The sequence below is a fragment of the Rhinolophus sinicus genome, linkage group LG16 (assembly GCF_036562045.2).
Source record: "Rhinolophus sinicus isolate RSC01 linkage group LG16, ASM3656204v1, whole genome shotgun sequence".
Taxonomy (NCBI): Eukaryota; Metazoa; Chordata; class Mammalia; order Chiroptera; family Rhinolophidae; genus Rhinolophus; species Rhinolophus sinicus.
This window is the reverse complement of record NC_133765.1, coordinates 3554584-3576387: the sequence shown is the minus strand read 5'-3', so window position 1 is coordinate 3576387 and position 21804 is coordinate 3554584. Positions and strand designations below refer to the sequence as shown.

The 21804-nt window shown below is 49.7% G+C and overlaps 1 protein-coding gene across 24 annotated transcripts in view; it reads right to left on the bottom strand.

Annotated features, from left to right (window-relative positions):
* Positions 1-21804, bottom strand: part of GRAMD1B (GRAM domain containing 1B) — a 236009-nt gene that overhangs the window by 31037 nt on the left and 183168 nt on the right. For 13 of the 24 annotated variants that reach the window (XM_074321146.1, XM_074321148.1, XM_074321152.1 and 10 more), the window contains 3 exons: positions 15380-15590; positions 11435-11458; positions 8549-8569 (listed from right to left, as the gene is read on the bottom strand). In XM_074321146.1, the coding sequence (XP_074177247.1) occupies positions 8549-8569; positions 11435-11458; positions 15380-15590 (256 nt within the window). Of the gene's footprint in view, positions 1-8548; positions 8570-11434; positions 11459-14490; positions 14512-15379; positions 15591-17324; positions 17395-21804 lie in introns of all 24 variants that reach the window. The other 11 variants (XM_074321150.1, XM_074321154.1, XM_074321155.1 and 8 more) reach the window with 4 other exon arrangements.

Genomic DNA, 21804 nt, shown 5'->3' with positions numbered 1-21804 from the left:
TGCTTCTCCATCTCTGATGAGAACTCAGACATCTACAGAAGTGGAGGAGCAGGAAGTCCGGCCATAATCGCCAAATCTCTCCTCTCCTTGTAACGAAACTGTGGGGAAAAGGAGGGAAAATCTAGTCCTGACCTCTAGTCCCTAGAGGTAGGGACTCCTTAGCCCTGGCTTGCAAATAAACGCCCTGATTCCACCAGGCTTTCAGTGTGTGTGGCAGACCAGCCTTTGCCTCCTAAAGGATGAGATCAGCCTGCCACTATACATCCTCTTGACACATGCTCCTCTCCCTCGCCACCCATGCTCTGAAAACAACCTCCTCCAAAGGTGAGGCTCACCTATTTTTAACTTAAAATGGCCACAGAATTTTGGTTTAAGGACTGTCAAATCTGGGGCCCTCAGGTAGCAGGTCCAAGTGGGGAATGGCAAGGGTGCAACAGAACTGTCACACAAGCACAGAGAAATGAGATTGCACACTCACGGCTGGGATTTCTTCAGATTCATGCCAGCAACAGAGTTCCGTACCAGCAGGTACCTCCATAACTTTCTTCAGGTACCACTGCAAAGGCTGGCTGTCGTGCTCCAGCAGCAGGCTCCACAGGACCCCAGATTCTGTCAAAGATTCCATTGCTCTCCAAGGTTCCACCTCTCAGTGGAGCCCAGCTGCCTGAGCTCTGATTCCCTTCTCTCCCCACAGGATGAAAACAGGCAGGCTTGACTGGTCTGAATGCGACGGGGGACCTCTGGCTTCTTGGCAGACAGTCTACGTAACCCTGACTGGCCTCCTTTTCTCTCCTAGAGCTCTGTTCCCAGCACAAAACTCCGCAAATGGGAGGGTGTGGTCAGCATGGTTCTTGGGACAGGCCGTCTGGCCAGTCTCCCATGGCCGGGTTCTACGTCACCCTATTCGGCTCCCATGGTGTAGCTGGTCTCCCAGGTAAGGGTGATTCAGAGGGATGTGGTGAATCCCCTCCTTCTGGTCAGTGTGGACAGCCACTCCAAGATGCCAGCTGAGGCGGGAGGAGGCAGACGATACAGCAGGTGCACAGGGCTAGTGAAGGACTCTGAACGCCAGGCCACTGGTGGACAGGCAAACTGCGCAGGGAGAGGACGATCCCGCAGCCAGGTTCAGAGGTCTACCCCACCAGTTACTCACACACAGCAGAGTGGCTCATAGTTGTTCTGAAACTCCAAGGAGAGAACTAACGCCCAGCTCTCCAGCTCTGTCTGGCCTGTCCTATAAGGCAGTCCGTTCAATGTGCAATCTCTACTCTTAGCGGACACTGGTTGCTGTGACTCACTGACCTCACCCAGGCAGAGCAGCCACCAATGGCTGTGGCAACAGGGCCTGCTCTCATCCCCACCCCTACACACACCCCTTTCCTCCCAGACATACTCCTCTTGGCTGACCAGCAAACAACTTCTTTGTTAGAGTCTCCGGTGGCAGGAGGGAGGGAGGCAGGGCGGGTGGGCGGGCAGGGCCAGAGCCCTACACATGCTTCAAGTTACAGGATCTGGTGATGGTAATGGCCAATGTCCTCCAGTAACCCCTGGCCTGCCTGGCCTCCCAGCAGATGTTTCCTGCAATGGAAAGTAGCTGGCCCAGGCGCCAAGTGGGGGTGAGGGGAGACAAGAAGGTGGCAGGGGCACTTCTCTTATGATGAAATCTGAAATTTGAGACTCAAACAACCAGGGACTTCTTGCAGACACACTCTCCCCTTGCTGACCCATCCATCTACCCACTTCCCTATGTCATCAGCAACGGGAGATTTGAAAGTTTAACGCATCTCATTGCAGACATGTTGATAGGACAAGTTGGGCAGATTGCCTGGAGAACCTGAGGTCGACAGCTCCGGGGGCTGTCTAAGGCATCTCCTTCCTTTCCAGGGGCTCTGCCCTGCCTCCAACACTAGCAGGAGGGGAATCAAAGCCAAGAGGATTCCCAGGCAGCTGCTCAGACCAAGTAGCAATGCTAAAAGTAGAGAACTTGGCCCCAAGTCAAAAGGAGACAGCCCAATGCAGGGAAGCTGAGATCTCTGGGAGAGGAATGTGAGTCAGGCCAATGGGGGCAAAAGGCACTCCAGATAAAGAAGCTGGGGGCAGAAATGAGACAACACTGGGGTTGGGAAGACTTGGATTCCCAGGAAAAGTAAGACCTTTGAAACAAACAAGGCCTCTCCCTCACCCTGTCTAGCTATGCCCACCCTCACCCTCTCTAGCTATGCCCACCCTCACCCTCTCTAGCTATGCCCACCTTGTCAGGAGGGTCTCAGGCCTGCACGTGATGATGATGGTGTCTTTGTCCCAGGAGTCTCAGCAATTTGATGCAGCAGCACTCAGGCTTTAGTGTTGCTTAAAAAGGCCCTAATAAATGCACTGAAAATGTAGATTCTTGACTCTCATACCCAAAGATTCTGATTAAGAGGAACCTGGGGTCTCCTGATTAAACAGTGTGGGAGAAAATAGAGGAAAAGTCTGAATCCTTCCCCAGACTTCTGTACCCCCACTCATGTACACACCCTGCACACAGCCACTGCCTCCACACACATGATTACACTGTGCAGGGTAACTACTCCATCACAGCACTATCAGGAAGGATCTACCTCTCAAACAGATTTATATTTTCTACAGCACTCAGTATGATGTGTTTCAAATATCAGATGCTAAAAACTATTCACCAAATGAATGTATTTCCTATACACCTCTGAACCTGTTCCCGTTTACACAACACCTTATGAGTACACACCCACATAGATCCCCAATTGTATATGCACGGCTTCTCAGTGCCCAGTGCCTGCCAACACTTTCTAAATCATACAGCTGAGCTTCTCGTTGCCCTGTGTGTATAAGCCCTGTCCTCAGCTGTGTCACAGGAGATTCAATGGAAAATGTCTGGGGTGATCAGATGCCTCTGTCCTGGGCCACGCCAGACCCCAAGATCTAGGCCCACAGGGTTGATCCTTACAGGAATTCCCCAGAAGCATCTGAGTATTGCTGTGGGCCAAATGCGAAGATGACTCTTTGGGTTGCAATGGGGTGAGGCAGGTGCAGGATACACGCAGAGAGTCTAACCCCTGGGAATGAGTCGGAATGTGTCAGCCTTTGTCTCCTACATCCCCTCACATAGCAGGGCAGGGAAAGGCCGTAGTAACTCCAAGCCTGAGAAGAGGGAATTGGCCCTGGGCTAAACATTAACTCTAAGGCAAATACTGGGAGCTGGGACCAAGTGGTACACCCCCCGCCCCCCCCCCCGCCCCGTCCTGGGTACAGGAGTTGGGGGAGAGAAAGCGAGGAGGAGCCCAGGAGAAAAACAGATGGATTTGGGCGGAGTATTGGTCTCCCCTAGGAAGAAACCAAAGGCCCTCAAACCAAATCCGGGTAGAGAGGAGCCAGATGTGGGACAAAGGGACAGTGGAGACAGGCGGAAGTGACTGAGCAAAGAAAAGAGAGACAAGGTAGGCGCAGGTACAATACAAAAAGGTAGAGAGAGGACTGGGTGGGAGTGGGTTTCCCCTGGAGACAGGACCACACTGCAGAAAGTTAAGGGTGGCTGTGGGGGAGCAGGGGTCAGGAAGACCCTTCAATATAATGGCTAAATAACAGAGGGTAGATGGACGTAGGTAGAGGAAACAGAGTCGGTCCCTGGAAAATAACAGCGGGCCACCAAGGCTGTCACTGCAGTTCCCCTTTCAGCACTCCCACTTCACCATCCCCCAAATGTGTGATGTCATTCCTACAAAGCTTTGTTCTCTTGCTCTCAATCTATGCTTGCCAGACCTGCTTGGTCATCCCACAGGATGGGCACTGTCCCTTCCTCCTCACCAAAAAGCCAGTGTCCCTAACCAGGGGCATCAGACAACTGGGGTGCTAAGTCTCAGGCAGCTGGCAGGATCTGGGTGCCTAGCCTCTGATTTCAGGAAAGCTCTTTTCCCAGGTTGCCATGGAGCTGACTGACCTTCAGGAGAGAGGTGAGGCAAATTGGGACAGTACCCTTGCCCACCTGAGGTGCTAGGAAGACCACTGCGACTGTTTGCTTCATCCAAGATGCAAGCCCAATGAGCCTAGCAGGGGCCACATTCAGGGACGGACTGCACCTCGCTGCCTCCAACTCTGCCCTTGGCCCCCCACTGAAGCTAAAGCTCTGTTCCTGCTTATCCCTCCATCTCACTTCTGTTAAGGCTGTGCTTCCTAAGCTAGGAGCCTTGACGAATAACATTAGGTCCAGCGAGGAGATTAGGTGCAAGCAGTCCTGGGACGGACTCAGAGCGGTTGTAGACAGCAAGGCCTCAAGTCTTGCCTTGACCTGAATATCCCTCGCTAGACCCCAGAAGCTCTCTCGCCTCAGCCTTTCCATGTGTCCCTGGGGTCCAGCCATTTCCCCTCATGAGATCTACTCTTTAGGCCAAGGTGGTTTGTCATCATGGCTAAATAGGTAAATAGGTAAAATGTAGACAGACAGGTCAAGAAGGTGGCTGGGGAGTGGGCAGGGAGGTGCTGAGTGGCTTCCTACCAGACCCAGGCTATTCTAATGGGCCAGAGATGTTCTCACAATGGTCAGCAACCCTGTACTGACTCTCACGGTCTTGAATCTGGCCAGGGCATTTCTAACCATCCCTAGGTCTGGGGATTGCAGCCTTTACCTATTGGAAGGACTTCCAGGGCAATGATGGGGCCTCAGGAAGTAGAACAGCTATAGCACTACAGTGTCAGGAGCGAGATCATAAAGGGGGCTGTCAGCAGCGCTGAGAAGGGGAGATGGGGTGTCCTTCCCAAAGGCCAGAGTCCAAACAACTCAGGCAACACAGAGGCAGTTAGGAGGAGACTGGACGCAATGGGGCCTGGGAGGGAACCAGGGCAGTTGTAGGGAACTGACAAAGGGAAAACAGAGCAGACTAAGAGAAAATAGAAAACCAGCTCAAAGCCACAGGAGCAGAGCAAGGGCCTCCTGAAAAACCAGGAAAGGACCATAGGAGGGCACTTGTGTGGATCGGGGGGGGAGTTGAACTGAAGTTTCCTGAGAACTTTGCACACGAGAGCATAGACACATACACACTGCACTGCACGGGCAGGCGCACCTCATGCGCGTGCGCACTGATCCAGGTAGCTCAGGAAAAACATCCAGGTCAGAGCGTCCTGATCAAACCGGGGCAATCACGCCTAGGGGAACAGCCACGCTTAGGCCTGTGCCCATGGAAAAGCACACTGGTACCATCAGAGTGGGCAAATATGGGGGTGACGCTTGCTGTGTGGAATACACATCCTGAATCAGAAAAGCCCAGGGCACTGGTCTCAGCTTCAGGAAGAGAGCAGGCTTCTAACTGAAGGAGGGGTCCCAGTGTTACTTGAACAGGCCTCCCCAGGGCTCTGCCTCCTGTGGCAGCTGTGATCATCCTCTGGATGTGGAAACACATGAAGAAAAACATGGACAGATACACTAGACACAGCTCCTCATGTCTGTAGCTCAGGCCGGCTGGAGGTCCCTTGTCACCGCTCAGCTTCTCACCCTTTGCTTAGCGTCTGCCTCTTCTTCCCAATGTCTACCTGTCATTTCTATTTCCTTCCACCACGTTGTTCTGTTCTGTTCCCTGTCTCAACTCGAGTTAGACCATCCATAGAACCAGGAAAAGGGCAGCACCAGGCCATGGAGGGCAGACACAAGGAGCCTCGTCCACCTGGTAACCTTAAATTGGGGAACACAGGAAGAGGGAGCAGCAGGAAGACATTTGTAGATGGGTCACGGGACATCTGGCACCGCTTAGTTTCTGGAAGGACCCCCAGTGTGACAGCATGAGTCCAGGAGAATGGAGGTCAGGAGGGAATCACTAAATGCTGCTCAACAGAGTCCCCTGTACACTTGGCCTCTGTGAGTTAATGATTTGTGCTGGGTAGGGAGTCAAGAATGCTTCTGCAATTCATTCAGAGTGAGGGGTGGAGAGTGAAAGGAGACAACTAGGACTAACAGAGGGTAAGAGGCAGCAAAGGCCTGGGAAAAGAGTATTATGGAGGACGGTTTTATAAGGAGATTTGCAGTCAGTGAGGGCCGACTGCCTCTGCGTGTCTCCAGCTGCAGGAGGAACCAGACCGGAAGCAAGTCTTCAGCTGGGCTCCTCTATCTCTCGCTTATCTGACATCGAAACCCCTGACTTTTGGGCCCCCACATGGCAGCTGGACCTGCCAGCCAAGAGGCAGGATCTATTTCTGGCCATCCCTCCGCTCAGGTAGACATTGGGCGGAAGAGTGCTCAGACGCCAGCTCTTATGTGTGGGGCTGAGGGAGAAGAAATCAGAGGTGAAAGGATGGCAGAAAGACAGAAGAGAGAAAGTAAAACCTACGAGAATCAGACAGAAAGAGAGAGCCAGCCAGGAGACTTGAAATCAGGGAAAGGAGAGGTGAAACAGGTGGAGAAACGGAAACTGAGGTGGGGGGGGCGATGAGGAGGGTTGGAGAGGGCGGGGTCAAGAAAAGAAAAGTGCGTGAAACAGAAAAGCCTGATGGAAAGAACGAAGAGCAGAGAGGAGAGGGTGGCGCCTAGCAACAAGGTGAAGACTTGTAAGTCCCAGTTCGGATGTTTCCATTGCCTACAGGTCTGCAGCCTCCTGTTTCCAGTTCCGCTTTGGGGGCACTAATTTTGCAATATGGCTCAGAAAGGTGGAAGGTTTCATTAGGATGCTGGAGTCCCCACACAGCTCCTCAGAGAGCACCCTCCATTCGCCCACCTCTCCTCCCACACAGGAGTTTCCTCTCCTTCCAGGATGTGAGCTCTGAGCAGCAGGTAGGCCACAAGGCCAGGTGGGTCCGAGGGGGAGCGCTGGGAATGAAGGTGTGGAGCCCGCCTGCTCCCCAGGGCAGCCCACCTCAGCCCTCGACTCCCCTCCCAGCAGCAGCCCACAGAGCCCTGCCCTCCTTGTGCCCGTGTGGCTAACCCTGGCAGGCAGGCAGTCCACGGAGCCTGCCTAGGGACAGGCAGGCCTGCTGAGCAGCAGGTCAGAGCCACAGGGCTCAGTGACATGTGCTTGGTTTGGGGAATCACTGAGCTGTGTGGGCAAACATCCCCCCTTACCCCCCCCACACACACACATACAAATGATTCTGGCCCAAATCCCTCCATTAAACTCAAGCCTTGGGCTGGGCGGATGGCTCAGTTGGTCAGAGCGCAAGCTCTAAACAACAGGGTTGCTGGTTCGATTCCCACATGGGCCAGTGAGCTGTGCCCTCCACAACTAGACTGAAGGCAACGAGTGGCCACTGAGCTTCTGGAGGGGCAGCCAGATGGCTCAGCTGGTTAGAGGGCGAGCTCTTAACAACAAGGTTGCAGGTTCAATTCCCACATGGGATGGTGGGCTGCGCCCCCTGCAACCAAGATTGAAAACGGTGACTGGACTTGGAGCTAAGCTGCGCCCTCCACAACTAGAATGAAGGTCAATGACTTGGAGCTGATGGGCCCCGGAGAAACACACTGTTCCCCAATATTCCCCAATAAAATTTAAGACAAAACAAAACAAAAAAACCCAAGCCTCTTCCTTATCCCCTCCCCCATCTCTCCCTTCCCCAAAGTGTCCTCAACTCTGTCACCCACAGCCAAGTCATCTGGTCCCACACCCTCGCCATGCCCAATGTCACTTGCTGAAGTAGAGTCTGGGATTAGAGACTGGGGGAAGCTGGCCTCCATGTGATCAGTCAGCATCAAGGGGGCAACAGCTCAGAGAAAAACACACAATGACCTGAGGGCCAGACGATGATTGCACACTGCCAGCCCCTCCACTGTGCAGTCCCAGAGGGCAAGCACAATCTGACAGGGGCCAGGCGAGAGACACCAGGCGAGGGACTTCAGCCAGCTGCTCCTCACGGGAAAAGTTCGAAATCCTGCAGTCTAGTCTATGTGACCAAGAGGATGTGGCCTTCGCAGGGACTGCCAGCTCCACAATGCGTTTTGTACTTCCCGGGTATGGAGCAGCGGGCTGAACCATCCCCATGGACAACCCCAGGCTACACCTTCACCACAGACCCAAGGATGGCGGATATCTTCTAGAAGGGGCATGCCCTTGGGGCTACTGAGGTATGCCTGGGGTGGAGGTGGGGTGGTAAGTCAAATTCCATTACCTGGGACATCTCCATACTATTGAGGGCAAGTTTTCTGGCTTAATTTCCCCCAAAATGTCTTGGTTATGGGAAGGAAATTGTGGCCCTCAGTTCAGGCCCAGAATTCTGTCTGGTCTCGGGACACCTTCCTGACTGGTTACCTCCAATAAGTCTGAAGGAGCCTTGCCCAGGTGTCTAGGGAAGGAAAAGATGTGCCAACTCTCCTTGGTCTCCCTGAATCCAACCCTCACCAGCAATCCTGTTCTGTTACAGAAGATCACCACTGTGTCTGGTTTTTGACGGGGACTGGGGCAGGTCAGGGGAAAGCGCACCCTTTGAGGCGCCTCAATTTGCTTCACACTACAATTTGCTTCAGCCCAAATGCACTCCATGCTCCATTCACCCCGACCATGTCCATGTCCACGCCCCTCCAGTTCCACACACCAACAAGAAGAGAAACAGGGATACTTACATTATACCAGCTCTGGCTTTTCTGAAAGGACAAAATAAAAGAGAAGGTAAAATTAGTCAGGGAAGAGGTGGTGGGCATGGCCAGGGTATTCCTGGCTCCAGAGGTAAGGTTACACAGACAGCAAAGGGTGGGAAGGGAGAGGAACCCAAATGCAGCTGAATGCTTCCCATGTGGCCGCTTGGGAGGGGCCCTCCATTCTCAAGACAGCTCCAGAAGGAAGGCCCGGGGAGCAGTCCATGCTGGAAGCTCTGCCGCGCTGGGGTGGCAGGCAGTGGCAGCACCAGGTAGAGCTGAGCCGGAAGGGAGTCGGCGCCCATCACAAGGTTCTTCTGATGGGGGAAGGGATGCATGGCAGGCATCCAAGACCCAGTCCCCAGTGGGCCCTGTGACCAGAAGCAAAGTACAGATGGAGACCAACCCTTGGAGCCTTCTGCTCCAAGTCGGCTCCTCTGCAGAAGGCAGGATGGGACGCTTTGGTGTAAAGGGAGAAAAGAAGCTTAGAAACGTCTTCCAACTGTGTTCTCAGGGAATACAGGACTCAGTTACTCCTCCTGCTCAACAGCTGACCGTTCACTTCAGTGACACCAGCAAGGGAAGCGTTGGGGGTTCTGCACTGGGAGGAAAGTTAAAGCATATAATTGCTAATGGTGCCATAAATCAATACCAACAAAAGCAGACTCCGCCCAGCTTCAGAATTCAAGTGTTCTCCATTCCCAGCCCTGGGCAAAGGTTACTCTTCTTCATGGTAAATGAAAGCTTTTTAGGGAAAGAGGAGGGATGACTAAGATTGTGTCTTGTCTACCTCTGATCACAGCCTGGGTTCCTTTGTGCACATCCTGCTTGGCAGACAGGCAGACAGGAATGACACACACATACCCGCACACACGTGCTTAGGCCTCATCCCTTGAGGTGCTGATCCAATAGGTTTAGATTGGAGTTGGAATAGTTCCAATTTTAAAAAGCTTGCCAAGGGTGTAATTCAGGTAGAGAATCACTGAGGAGAGGAAAACCCTGCCAGCAGGTCAAAAAATTAACTACATAGAAGTGTGGGCCCTGGGCATAATTAATAACCTTTATCCCCTCTGCCTGGTCTTAAGGGGCCCTGACTCCTAAGGGAAGAAGAGGGCAGCCCCTCTCTCAGGATATCTGCTGCACACTGTCTGGTGGGGTAGAGGGCGGGTGAGTGAGTCTGTTGTGAGGAAAGCATGGTCATGTGATCTCCCCCTCGCCAGCTCTCCCATCCCACCAGAACAGCTCTATAGAGACCATCAGCCTCCATTCCAAAGGGGAAACATGTAAGCAGAGGGGAGCATGCATGGATGGTGCTGCCTCTGATTGGTTTTGTTTCACCCCGATCTCACTGGCCAGAAGGGCAGATGGCAAGGCAGGTCCTCAGTTGCCCTCTGCAAGATATGCTCTGCAAGGTCATTCCCCAACAAAGGCTGTCACCATGGCCCATACTCCCACCATGGCCTCATCTCCTCCTCCAATCTACAGGTCTTAGTAGGTAAAGGGGCGAAATACAAACATGCAAAACCAAGTATTTCATCATTGACGGAGCTACTGCCACATGGGAATCCTGGACCTGGAACTGAAAATCAGCCTCTGAGAATTCTGGCATTGGGACAGTTAATTCCTGGGCCCTGACTCTGAGATCACAGGGCATGAGGCTATGAAGATATTCATTAAAATACATTTCCCAGTGTGGAGAGGCATGTTTTGGGAGGTGGCCGTCTCGAATGCCCCCAGTTTGCCTGCGTTTCATCAAACCAAAGCCAGGTTATCAGACATCTGCTTCACAGCTGACAACACTCTCTGGCTCACCCCCGAGTTCCTTCCACATTGTCCTGACTTCCATGTAAGACCCTAGGAGGATGGGGAGGACAAGACCTTGGGCTGGTAGGGGGACTCAAGAGCCTTTATTATCACTCCTACAGTGCTCTCCCTCTCGTTTCATGTTAACAGAAGTAGTAGATGGTCTCTTTTCATGGACTGCCACACAGCACATGTCCCTTCTAAGTCTGTTTGCAACAAAGAACACCAGAGTGACAAAGAACTACAACCAGGAAACCCATGTCCCATCTCTAATTAGCTGTGTGATATCTTTGTGTGGAATATTTTCTCTTGTAACGACAGGTAAGAATGCATGTTCTAAGTATGGAAATGTGAAATATACCACCAAGGGCAAGGACTTTTGTCTTGTCCCTCAGCGTGAGAACTCTACCCCAACCAGCTCTGTCTAAGCAGCTTATGTGCCACGACTGAGGGTGCCACTGAGAAAAATGGGCACCCACTCCTCTAGCCTAATCCACGGTAGCCCCTGAGAATATCCACTGTGAACATGAATCCCTGAACTCTGACCAGCCTTGTAGAGGCAAATTTGATCCTCGAGGCTCTGCTCTCCCAGGACTCAGTCCCGACAGGGAGGACCCCTAACATGGGGGCCGGGAAGCCAGAGGGGCTGTGGGCCTCAGGGGGCGAGAGCAGGGGTGTCCACTGGCAGAGGGGGAGGCTGCCTACCCTTGTAGGGTCACTGAAATGCCCCTCCTTGGGCCAGAGGCATGGAATAAACAGAACTAGGGAGTGAGGATGAGGGCTTTTCTGACAGGTTATAAATGAATTTGGCTAGAAGGGGAGGAGGGAGTCAGGAAAAGTGTCCTGGGGATGGGGAGCTGAGCAGAGCATGTTTCTACTGCCTCCTAGAAGAGGTCTGAAAAGCAAGTGTCTAAAGGAATGCAAAGCCCAGGGAAACAGACCCAAGTTCCCAAAAACATCTCACCAGCTCAAAGGCTCTGGGACTCTGGAAGATGGGGGGTGAGGGGACAAAGGCGGGGACGAGAGGAACTTTATATCTAATAGAAATTAGGAGAAAAAACAACTTCTTACTTTGATCAGGTTAAGTCTGTCATACTGAAAAGAAAACCACAAAAATTAGGATTGAAAAACAGGGAAAAGGTCAAAGGGAAAAGGAGCCCAGAGACACAGAGCCAGGGTGACACAGTGCACCCAGTGTAGGGAGGACTTGCTTAGGGTCATGGGCACCTCCCCTGTGGCTGTCCTAGATCAGGAAGCGGCCACTGGCTCCCTCTAGTGGCCGTAAGCCAGCACTACAGAGCAGAAGCTGGGTGGTAGCACAAACTCAGGGGTCCTGGGAAGTGGAAATAAAACTGCTCTGGTCTGGGCTACACCTAGGAAATGTCGGCCTCAGCAGTACAGTTACAGATTCACAGGAGAGGGATATTACTGATCGCCTTGTCCGGCCCCTACATAGTAACAAATGAGGAAATGCAGGCCCTGAGAAGGAAGGCTGATACTGTGTGAGGCCTGACTCTAAGGGGAAGTGGAAGCACTTCCCATCTTGCCTGAAAATATATGAGGTCACCTCCTCTCAGAGGTAGACTAAAGACAGGGAGTGAGGTGGCCTAGCAGGGATAATAGTGACAGTAGATCTAGCTACCAGATCCCCTGCCACGGAAACATTTGGTCAACCTGTGACAATATTCCACCAGGGCCTTAACGGGGGATATCCCCACTACACGAACACACTCTCCACCTCACCTCTGCAGCTTTCCCTCACTTTCTGCTCCGGGCCCTGTTCCATGTAGAACCTAATTTCTATATGGTTCTCATGTTTCTTTTCTAAAGTCTGTATGTCCCACACACACGTTTCCCAGATGGACCACAGTTGCTACCTCTTCCACCTGGGTGGTAGGGTACCCCTCTCCCACAAGTCAGTTCTATTTTAACTGCATTTAGAGGATGGTGGTGGTGGTGGTGATGGTCATGACTGGTGAGACAATGGGGTGAGGAGGTAGCTATCCAAAGCCAGGGAACTCAGAGAGTATGTGTCTACTGGGGAAAGGCACTGACCCATACAAGCTCTTCAAACGGGAAGAAAACCGAGAGTCTCTAATCACCTCTCCCTCTTTGGCTCCTTAAGAAAGCAGCCAAGATTAATGCTCAGTTCACTCTCAGCTCATGGTCCTTTCATAATGCCTCATTTTGCTTCTCCAAAATCTCAAGAGTTCCAGCCTGAGTCAGAGCACCTGCTCCCTAAAACATGTCCCACTAATAAATGAGTCTCCTGCCTCTGAATTCACATAACATTCCCAACTACCATGTTTCCCCGAAAATAAGATGTAGCTGGACAATCAGCTCTAACTCGTCTTTTGGAGCAAAAATTAATATAAGACCCAGTCTTATTTTATTATAAGACAAGGTTTTTATAATATAATAATAATATAATAATAACATAATATAATATAATAAATAATATAATATAATATAATATAATATAATATATAATACTGGGACTTAATATTAATTTTTTATCCAAAAGATGCATTAGAGCTGATTGTCCGGCTAGGTCTTACTTTTGGGGAAACAGGATACTCAGGTTTGGTTTGTGGATAATCTGGGCAGTTTCTTATCTCCCTTTCCAGAAGGTATGCTGCCTGAGGGTTGGGAACCTGGTTTTCATACTCACTTCCCAAAGAAGACCTACTATTTAGGAGATTTTAACAAATCCTCATTACTGGGTACTCACCTCAATGCCTCAGCTGACTAAAAGAGGCACTCTGTAAGTGGTGACTAATTACCATAAATAGGTATTGCTCTGGTCACTGAGTGTCTTGCTAGGTATAGAGTAAAAGGGTAAGGGAGCTTAGAGCTTCACTTAGGATGGAGAAGTGTGCAAAGACTATGGGCAGAAACAGAGAGCTAGGATAACCTGATGCCCATGTCCAGTCATATTGTCCTCTCCCCAGGCTGTCAGAAGTGTGAGGGGCTCAGAACGGGATGACAGGACATCTTAAAACCCTGTCGCCAGACATGCCTGCACCTGCCAGGCCACCTGAATACACAAAGAACTCCTCTTGGCTTCCTCACTCCAGGTAGAGTTCCTCTTCCCCTGTCCACAGCCAGCAACAATCATTTAAAGTCCTCAGACACAAGATGTGCGTTTGGCCTGAAGGTCACAGACTATAGGACCAGCCCTGTAGCCTTTTGTTCTCTCCTCAGGAAAGACAACAGCTATTCACCCTCCTCCTGTCTAAAACACATGGAGGCTTGAGACTATTAAATCATCCCTCAGCTTTCTCTTCTTCAGGTTACATCCCACCCACCCACCCCATGGGGATTACATCCTGACCCTGCTATCCTAAGACACCTATTGCTCACCCTTTCCTCCCTCCAAGTTCTCCTCAGGCCTCTGAAATCCTCGGGTCATGAGCAGACTCTGGCATTGTCTCTCTGACCTGGCCGCATCTCTGTAGGACCTGACAGGGGCTACCGCTAATGTCCACCAACCTCCAGGTGCTGGCACCAAGCCCTTTGGGAGAAAAGTTCCCCTCTGATCATTCTCCAGCATCCTAAGAACATCAGGAGCCCCTGCGCTGGGTGGTGGGTGGAAGTGGTAAGGGGTGCCCAGGCTGAGCAGTTCTCAGCAGGCAGGTGGAGGGAAGGAGGGTGACAGGCAGAGCTCCTGAGGTCACTCTCCTGCACCATGGAAATCACCTACTAGAATTCGTGACCCTCAGTCAACTTTTCAGGGGAATCAGGACTCACCCACCAAAGCAGGTCTAAGGGGTATCAGGATCTGAAACCCAATTGGATAGGGCCTCCCTTCCCCAAAGCAATGAAACTAAGTCCTGGTGGGACTCTGCTTCTAGATGGCACCATGTATGGAGGGAACAGATCCCCAGCCCCAGGCAGTGTTTGGGGAGCAGGCAGAGACATGGGGTCTGCTCTCCGACGTCCATTACAGTGGGAATGGTCTCTCGGTGACTTTAAGCCAGCCTGCCAAGGGCAGTGGGGCCAGCCTTCTGGGAAAGGAACCAAGCAAAACATGGCCAGAATGGGCAGGGGCAGAGGAAGGGTGCAGAGCACTACAGACAATTCAACACTGGAGGGAAGACCACAGACAGAGACAAAAGATGGCTTACTTTTGAGAGGCGCTTGTGAGACTAAGACCATGCATGCAAAGAAGGTACATGGGAAATGGTGGGGAAGAAGAGGAAGAACAACAAATCAAAAGACAAGTTCAGGTGGGAAGCCAGTTCTCGCACCTCCCAGCACCCCCACTCTATCCGACCCCAGGACCTGTGCGGCCAGTGGTGAAGAGGAGCTTTTGGAAGGAACATCAAGACAAAGACATCTCCTGCTTCCCAAAGGACCGAGTGGGGAGAAGAAACTCTCTGGGGAGCCATAAGTAGCCCAGGCTCCCCAGGGCTTACTTTATGCCTATCCTTAGGCCAAGGCCTGGGTACTCAGGTGGTAACATTGACACACTTGGGAGGAATAGAGGGGCCCTGTCACTATCTTCTTGGCCAGATGGGTATCAAGTGGATTATTACCAAAAGAAGGAAGGTTGATGGCCGGGGTGGAGGTTAAAAACAGCATTCTGCAACATTCCCTGAGGATTGTCATTCCTGGCACTACAGTCGTCCCAAATAATGCTCTCTTCTACCCCAAATTTGAAAAAGATAAAAGAGCTAAACAGATGACCCCTCCTGATCTTTGGAGCACTCCTCCTCCAAACCTCAAGGTACATGAGGCTCCCTAGCTCCTAAGGGAAGATAACAGTCATCATGGAGTCATTTTACCAGCACCCTCTCTGAGCACCTAGTTGAAAAGATGAAATTTAACTAGGATCCACCCTGCCTGCCCCACCATTGCCTCACTGAGTAAAGACTATCTCTGGGACACCAGGGCCGGTCAATCATATCAGGTCCCTCAAGGAAGGGGTTCTCTATCTCACTGTCCCCCCAACACCCAGGACCCTGCAGCCAGCTAACAAGCAAATACAGAGTCCTGGGTGGGCGTCTAGCTCACCTTGGAATTTTTGCCGCCACTCCTGCCGGACTGTGAGGAGCAGCTGCGCTGCACACCCTGCTCTGGTGTGGACGGAGACTTGTCTGAGGAGTGATCTGAGCCCTTCTCCACCATGGTGTCTCCGTCCGGGTTCTGTGGGGTTGGCGAGCGTGACCGCTTCCGGAGGACGGGGGAGCAGGCCGGCGTGCTACGGTTTGAGTTACTGGCAGTGCTGCAGATGGAGAGAGGGATGGAAAGGGGAGGAGGAGGAAAGAGAGGCAATGAGTTATTGAAGGCCAAAGATGGGTTCCAAGGAGCCAGCTCAGGGAGCCAGGGTTAGGGGCTGGGCTGAAACCCAGAGAAGAGGGCCCAGCTACCAACTCACTGCACCTTAATACTGCTGCTGGCCAGAAGAGGGTGACGGTGCCAACGTGAAATGGAAATAGGAACAGTAAGTGGTAAGTAGGGCAACTGGACGTTTCTTCGTTTATCCATCCAGCCGTCCATCCATCCATCTGTCCATCCATCTAACCACCTATCTGTCTATCTATCCAAATATTATTAGAGCCCCTATTACATGCCAAGAACTGTCTAGGGCAAAACAGAATTTAAGAGCTGAAAGATGCATTAGGATCAGCTAGTACTATCAGCTCATTTTGTACATGCTGCACAGCCAGTTTTTACATTTTGTTTGGGAGCTATTTGTCCATATAAATGACAATAATAATCCCACTTTTCAAAGCATTCACATACATAGTATTTCACTGGGATCTCAAATCATTCCACAGTAATGACAGATGCTGTAACTCCTGTTTAAAAACTGAAGATTAATGCATGGCAAAGAGAAGCTAAGTGTCCTCTGATCACAGAGGGTTTAGAAACAAACTGCAGACCTTCTGACTTGTAACTCACCCACACCACACTATTTCCTTGTAAGTCACACTGATTCCTGCTTCCCCTGCCCAGGGTAAAGATGAACACAGCAGCAGTTCTCACATTCCATGTTCCCTGCCCCCAAATTCATTTTCAACAGGTACCTTGTATACCCCCACAGTACCAAATTCACCTACAGCAAAGTTTATAAGTGGTATAAATATTTACAATTGGATATTAGCTTGTGTTCTTAATGAACTAGAAGGAGAAGAGATGAAGAAAGTAGGAGGAGAGGAAATTAAATGCAGCCAAGTTCTAAGAGGTTTTTGCTTTGCTCTGAGAGATGAAGGAAGGAAAGAAAGAGAAGGAAAAGGAAAAGGTTAAGTAGGAAAGACACATGGGAAATGGGAAGGAAAGCAAATGTGAGACTGGGAAACCAAAGAAGCACAAGGGGAGGCGGATAAAAAGCCGAGGGTCCCTCTCAAGGACTCAGCAGTCAGAGAGCAGGGTCAGGTTCTGGAAACAGCCTGCAAGTGGAGCTGGGCTGTAATGGCCCAAGGAAGCGCTCTGGGAGCCTCCTCCCAGCCTCCCCTAAGGGAGGGGAATGCAGGGTAGGGAACACTGTGTTTTGCATAAAGATCTACCTGCAATCTCGATGTCCCATTGGACCCATTTGCAATGAAAACCATGTCCCTTTCAACAGGAACTTCCACTTGGGGGGTCCTCAGCAGGGAAAATGGGAAGGAAGCCCCAAAACCCAAATCAGCAAGTGTAGGGAAGAGGGCAGCAGGGACAAGGGCAGGGCTCTAACTTTTGGAAGAAAACTGATGGAGAAAGGAAAAAGAAAGCAGATCAGGGAAAAGGAAGAAGACAAATGTGATGGGAGGATGTATGGAAACTCATAAGGCCCAACATTTTGCTTTACCCCAAAACAGAATTTAAATTTAGACACTCACTTATAATACAAACAATAACTGTGATTTAGAAAGAGGCTCTTCAGGTTCTGACCCCGTCCACGATACCCTTATCCTCTGACTCTCTAAACTCATTCACTACTACAAAACACTCAAGAAAGAAAATTGTGTTCTTTTACCTCAGTTGGAAAAGCCGAGCCTTAGAGTGATGGCAAGAAGATCCTCACACACATCTTCGGGTGGAAATTCCTGAAGGGCAGACTCAGGCATTCACCTTTCTGGGGTTGCCTCCTTTCTCTTGGGCCAATTTCAACCCATGGCCAAGGACTCCGAGGTTCAAACTGCCTTCCAGAATTATTTTGCTGGAAGAATAGCCAGGAACTCTATCCCTAACCTCAACTAGTTTGCTGAGAGAAGCAGGAGAGTGTGGCTGACACTAGCACATGCCCATCCCAGACAGGAGGAACCCACAGCTTGGCTCCCGGAGGTCTTTTTCTTAGACAAGAGACATCTACACACATGGTGAGTCTAGACTCAGAAATGGAAAGGAGATCCTTTTATCCGTCCTCAAACTCTGAATACTGCCAATAACTGCCTAATGAGGAACTCAAGCAAAGATGGGCAAAACATTCTTACCTAGAGGAAACTCACCCCAAATATCCAAAAGCACATGAACCTCAGACACTCAATGATCAAAATGTCCATGATTTCCTCATCCCCTGTGGCCCCACATCAGCTGACCCTGCATAGGCCACCCAAGAGACCCAGAATTCTGCTTTGAACACATCCATCAAGAAACAACTTATAGTGTCATCTGTCACTTTAAATCTTTGTCCTTATAAGATTGTTGATCATTTGTGTTCTTGAAAATCTCTCCTCTCCCTGGTGACACACACCTCTCCTGTTCCTCTTCTTATCTCAGCCATTGACCCCTCTCGCTACTCTGCATGAAATTCAGTCCTTCTCCAAAGGTGAGTCCTTCACTGCCCTAGGCATTTCCTGCTTTCTATGATTTCAACTACACCTCGAAGCAGACAACTCCTCTACCTGCGCCTGGCTCTGCTTACACGTGCTGGCTTCAGCCCAAGAACCTGCTGCCAAGTGGACATTTCCTCTAAACAGACGTCTCAGGAACACTTCCGACTGAAAACCAATCCTGCCATCTTTCTTCCCAAACTTCCTCCTACTTCCCATTCTCAACAGCATTATCATTTCCTGGGCTCTCAGGCTGCAAACCCACCTCGTCCATCTCACCTGACAAAAAGTGAGTCACTGAATCCTGTCAGTTCTATTTTTATGCAGCTCTTTAGCCCATCGTTCCCTTCCATCCCCAGGGCTCTCATTCAGGTTCTCAACGCCTCCTGCCTAGACTCTTCTCATAGCCTTCTTCTCATAGCCTTCTAAGTGGCCTCCTCCGCCTCCTTTTCTCCTTCCACACTCATGCACACCTTTGTCATTCAATCTGTCTAAACACAAGCCTGATAGTCTCTTTCTGCCCCCTACCAGCATTCATATTAAAGTCTAAAATCCTCAGAATGGAATTCAAAGTTCTCTACTGGAAATAATTTGACACTTATCTATATATGTCAATATTTTATCTTTCCTAATACTCTCTTTAAAGAGTTCCCATATTTTAGTCCCGTTACCTTCCCCTGGTTTTCTGAATATGCATTCTCATTTTGCTGCCTCTTGTCTTCTGTAACACAAATCATTACGTGTACGTGAAGAGCCCTTTCCCTCCACATTCACCTCCTGTTCAGCCTTGAAGACCCATCTCAAACCCCACCCTTTTTTGGGGGGGGAGGGGGTTGGTTTTCAAACCCCACCTTCTCCAAAACAGTTTTCTAAATCTCCACCACTGAACTCACTAAAGCATTGAACACATTTGCCTGGTATTGAAATGATCTATACACTCCTGAGGGCACACACGTTTGTACCTCCCGTATTGCCCAGCATTTCACTCTGTAAATAGTACATGGTCAGTAAATGCCTCCTGAACTGAATCTCATTCTGGTGAAGGTCTTCATACCCATGGTTTTAACAGCCCCCAGTACCATGACATCTCCCAAATCTGCATCCCCAACCTTTTAATATTAATCAAATAGCAAAAATTTATGAATTTTAGGAGTTCCTGGCACAGTGCCAAGCATTTATTAAGCATTATCTTATTTAATCTTCCTAACCAACCTATGAAACATTAATGGATATTGTTAGTCCTATTTTTCAGGTGATAAAATTGAATTACTGACTGACTGAGTAATTCACCTAAAGCTGGATACATGGCAGCAAAGGATTTGAAACATAGGCCTATCTGATTATAGAATGTGTTCTCAGAACCAGGTACTGAAAAATGTTTGCTGGGTGAATAAACAGAAGTATGGATGGGTAGCTAGGTCGATGGGAAAAAAGAAGGAATCAACTTCCTGCCTCCAGTCTTCAATCCATTCTCTATTTTGCTGTCAAAATGAACTTTCTAAAAAGTAAATTTGCCATTTTTGACCATCTTCTTCCCCGGTGAAAGACCTCTGTGGTTTCTGCCCAGTGTCCCCCTCACCACCAGTCCCATGCTCCATCTCCACTCTGATTCTTCCCTATAAAAGAAGTGTTTGGAGCTACAGTTCCAACTCAGCGAAATCACTACTAGACTTGCTAGACTCCTAAAATTTTTTAAAAATCACCCTATTATCCTATAGATGTGGATGACCTGCTGAACAAATAAAACCAATAAAACCAATTCCTATGTATCTATAACCTACAGTAATTGTGTCTTTCAGACAAACTCTATGATGTGCCATTAACCTAGCCTGCCACCATTATTAATAATAGTATTGCATTACATTTCAAAATCTTGGGATCTTCAAGGGGAAGAAAGACTGGTATTGGAGGGGCTATTGCACTAAGGTCCCCCTTCCAGAGTTCAGAATTAATACATCCAACTCTTAACTTCACTTATAAGAAACCTGAAAAATAGGGAGGTTAAGTGCCTGGCCAAGGTAATATGACGTCATACCTGGATCTTCCATTGCAAATATTACTGAACACATGGCATAATGCTAGGCATTCAAGCTCATACTGGTGAGTAAGAAAGGATCCTGGTGCTTGGAACACTATAGTCAGGAAGAGCTAGACATGTATTCCTCTCATTTCAATATAAGCAATGAGTGGTGTGATAGGAGAATAAGGGAATCTTAGCCAGCCTCGGGGGATCACGAAAGGCTTCCTTGAGGATATTGCACTTGAGACTTGAGCTGGGTTCTGAAAAATGTGTTAGAGTTAGCCAGGTGAAGTGCAGGGTAGTAGGAGGGAAGGGAATGTTCCCAAAACAAAACAAACAAAAATCAACAGCAGTATGAATAAAGGTGTTAAGGCCCTAAATAGCAATGAAATACACAGAGCATTACAGGAAACTATGTGTTACTGAAGCATAACATGCTTAAACTAATGCTTAAGGGCTCCTGTAATCAACTCTCCCCAATAAGAGGTACACTGAGACCCCCACCAGCCACCTGTAACCCATTGCAGGGGGCCCAGGTGTCATTCACTGACTTCCTATCCATCCAATTTTTAAGACGTCCAACAAAGACTATTTCACTACTCTCCTGGTTACCTTGCTAAAAAGTAGTGCTTCCCGGGCGGCCAGTTAGTTCAGTTGGTTAGAGCGTGGTGCTAATAACACCAAGGTTGCTGGTTCGATCCCCACATGAGCCACTGTGAGCTGCGCCCTCCTTAAAAAAAAAAATAGTGCTTCCTTAAGTCTGACCACAATACCTCATGCTACAGTTTTATCTTACTTCCGATAGTGAGGTCTGGCTTAAGACCTTGAGAAATGGAGATACATGAATTGAGGACAAAGGCTTCCCCAGCCTTCTGCAGTGACTCTCTTTGCAGCATCTCCCACTCCAGACACAGGAACCACCACACTGCTTTGCTTGGCTTTCTTTTCCCATCCTATGCCCACTGTGGTTCTGTGAGCACAGGTAGATCTTGTCAGCAAGCCAGCTCCCTGGCCAGCCACCCATACATTGTTCAGAACCCTGAGCAGAACAAAATAGATGGTGTTTCACTGTGCCTCATTCCAGTGAACTTGTCTGCCTCTAAAGAAATCAATCATTTCTGCCCCAGAGATTGCAAACTATGCACCTGTCGCTCTACACCCCTGCGCCTCCACCTCTGGGGTTACAGCAACTCCTTTCCCACTCTCACCGCAGTGTCCCACCGCCCTGGCTCATTCCCAATCAGATTCCCACCTCTTCTCCTCAGCCCTGGACACTCCATGTTCACTTATTGTTTTCCCTAAGCCCAGCCCGGCAGTGACCTGGATGATCAAATGTACGTACAGCTGTAACAGTTTCAATGTCAGGGCACTGGTCATTTTTTTTTTTTTTTTTTTTTTTTTTTTAAGACTGACACATTCCAGGGCATCCCAACCTAACAGAAAAAACATTTAATCAGAAATTTAGAAAGCCAGTTTCAAATGAAACATTTGTTTGCTGAGGGCCGGCTTGGGCCCTACAGGGTTAGGATTAATTGCCAGTTTGTGGTGTCAGCAGGCTCAGGTTTGAGTCTGAGCTCTGCCATTTGCCAAGTGACCTTGGCCTCTAGGCATCATTTTCCTTATTGGACAAATGAGAGACACTAATACTTATCTCATAGAGCTAG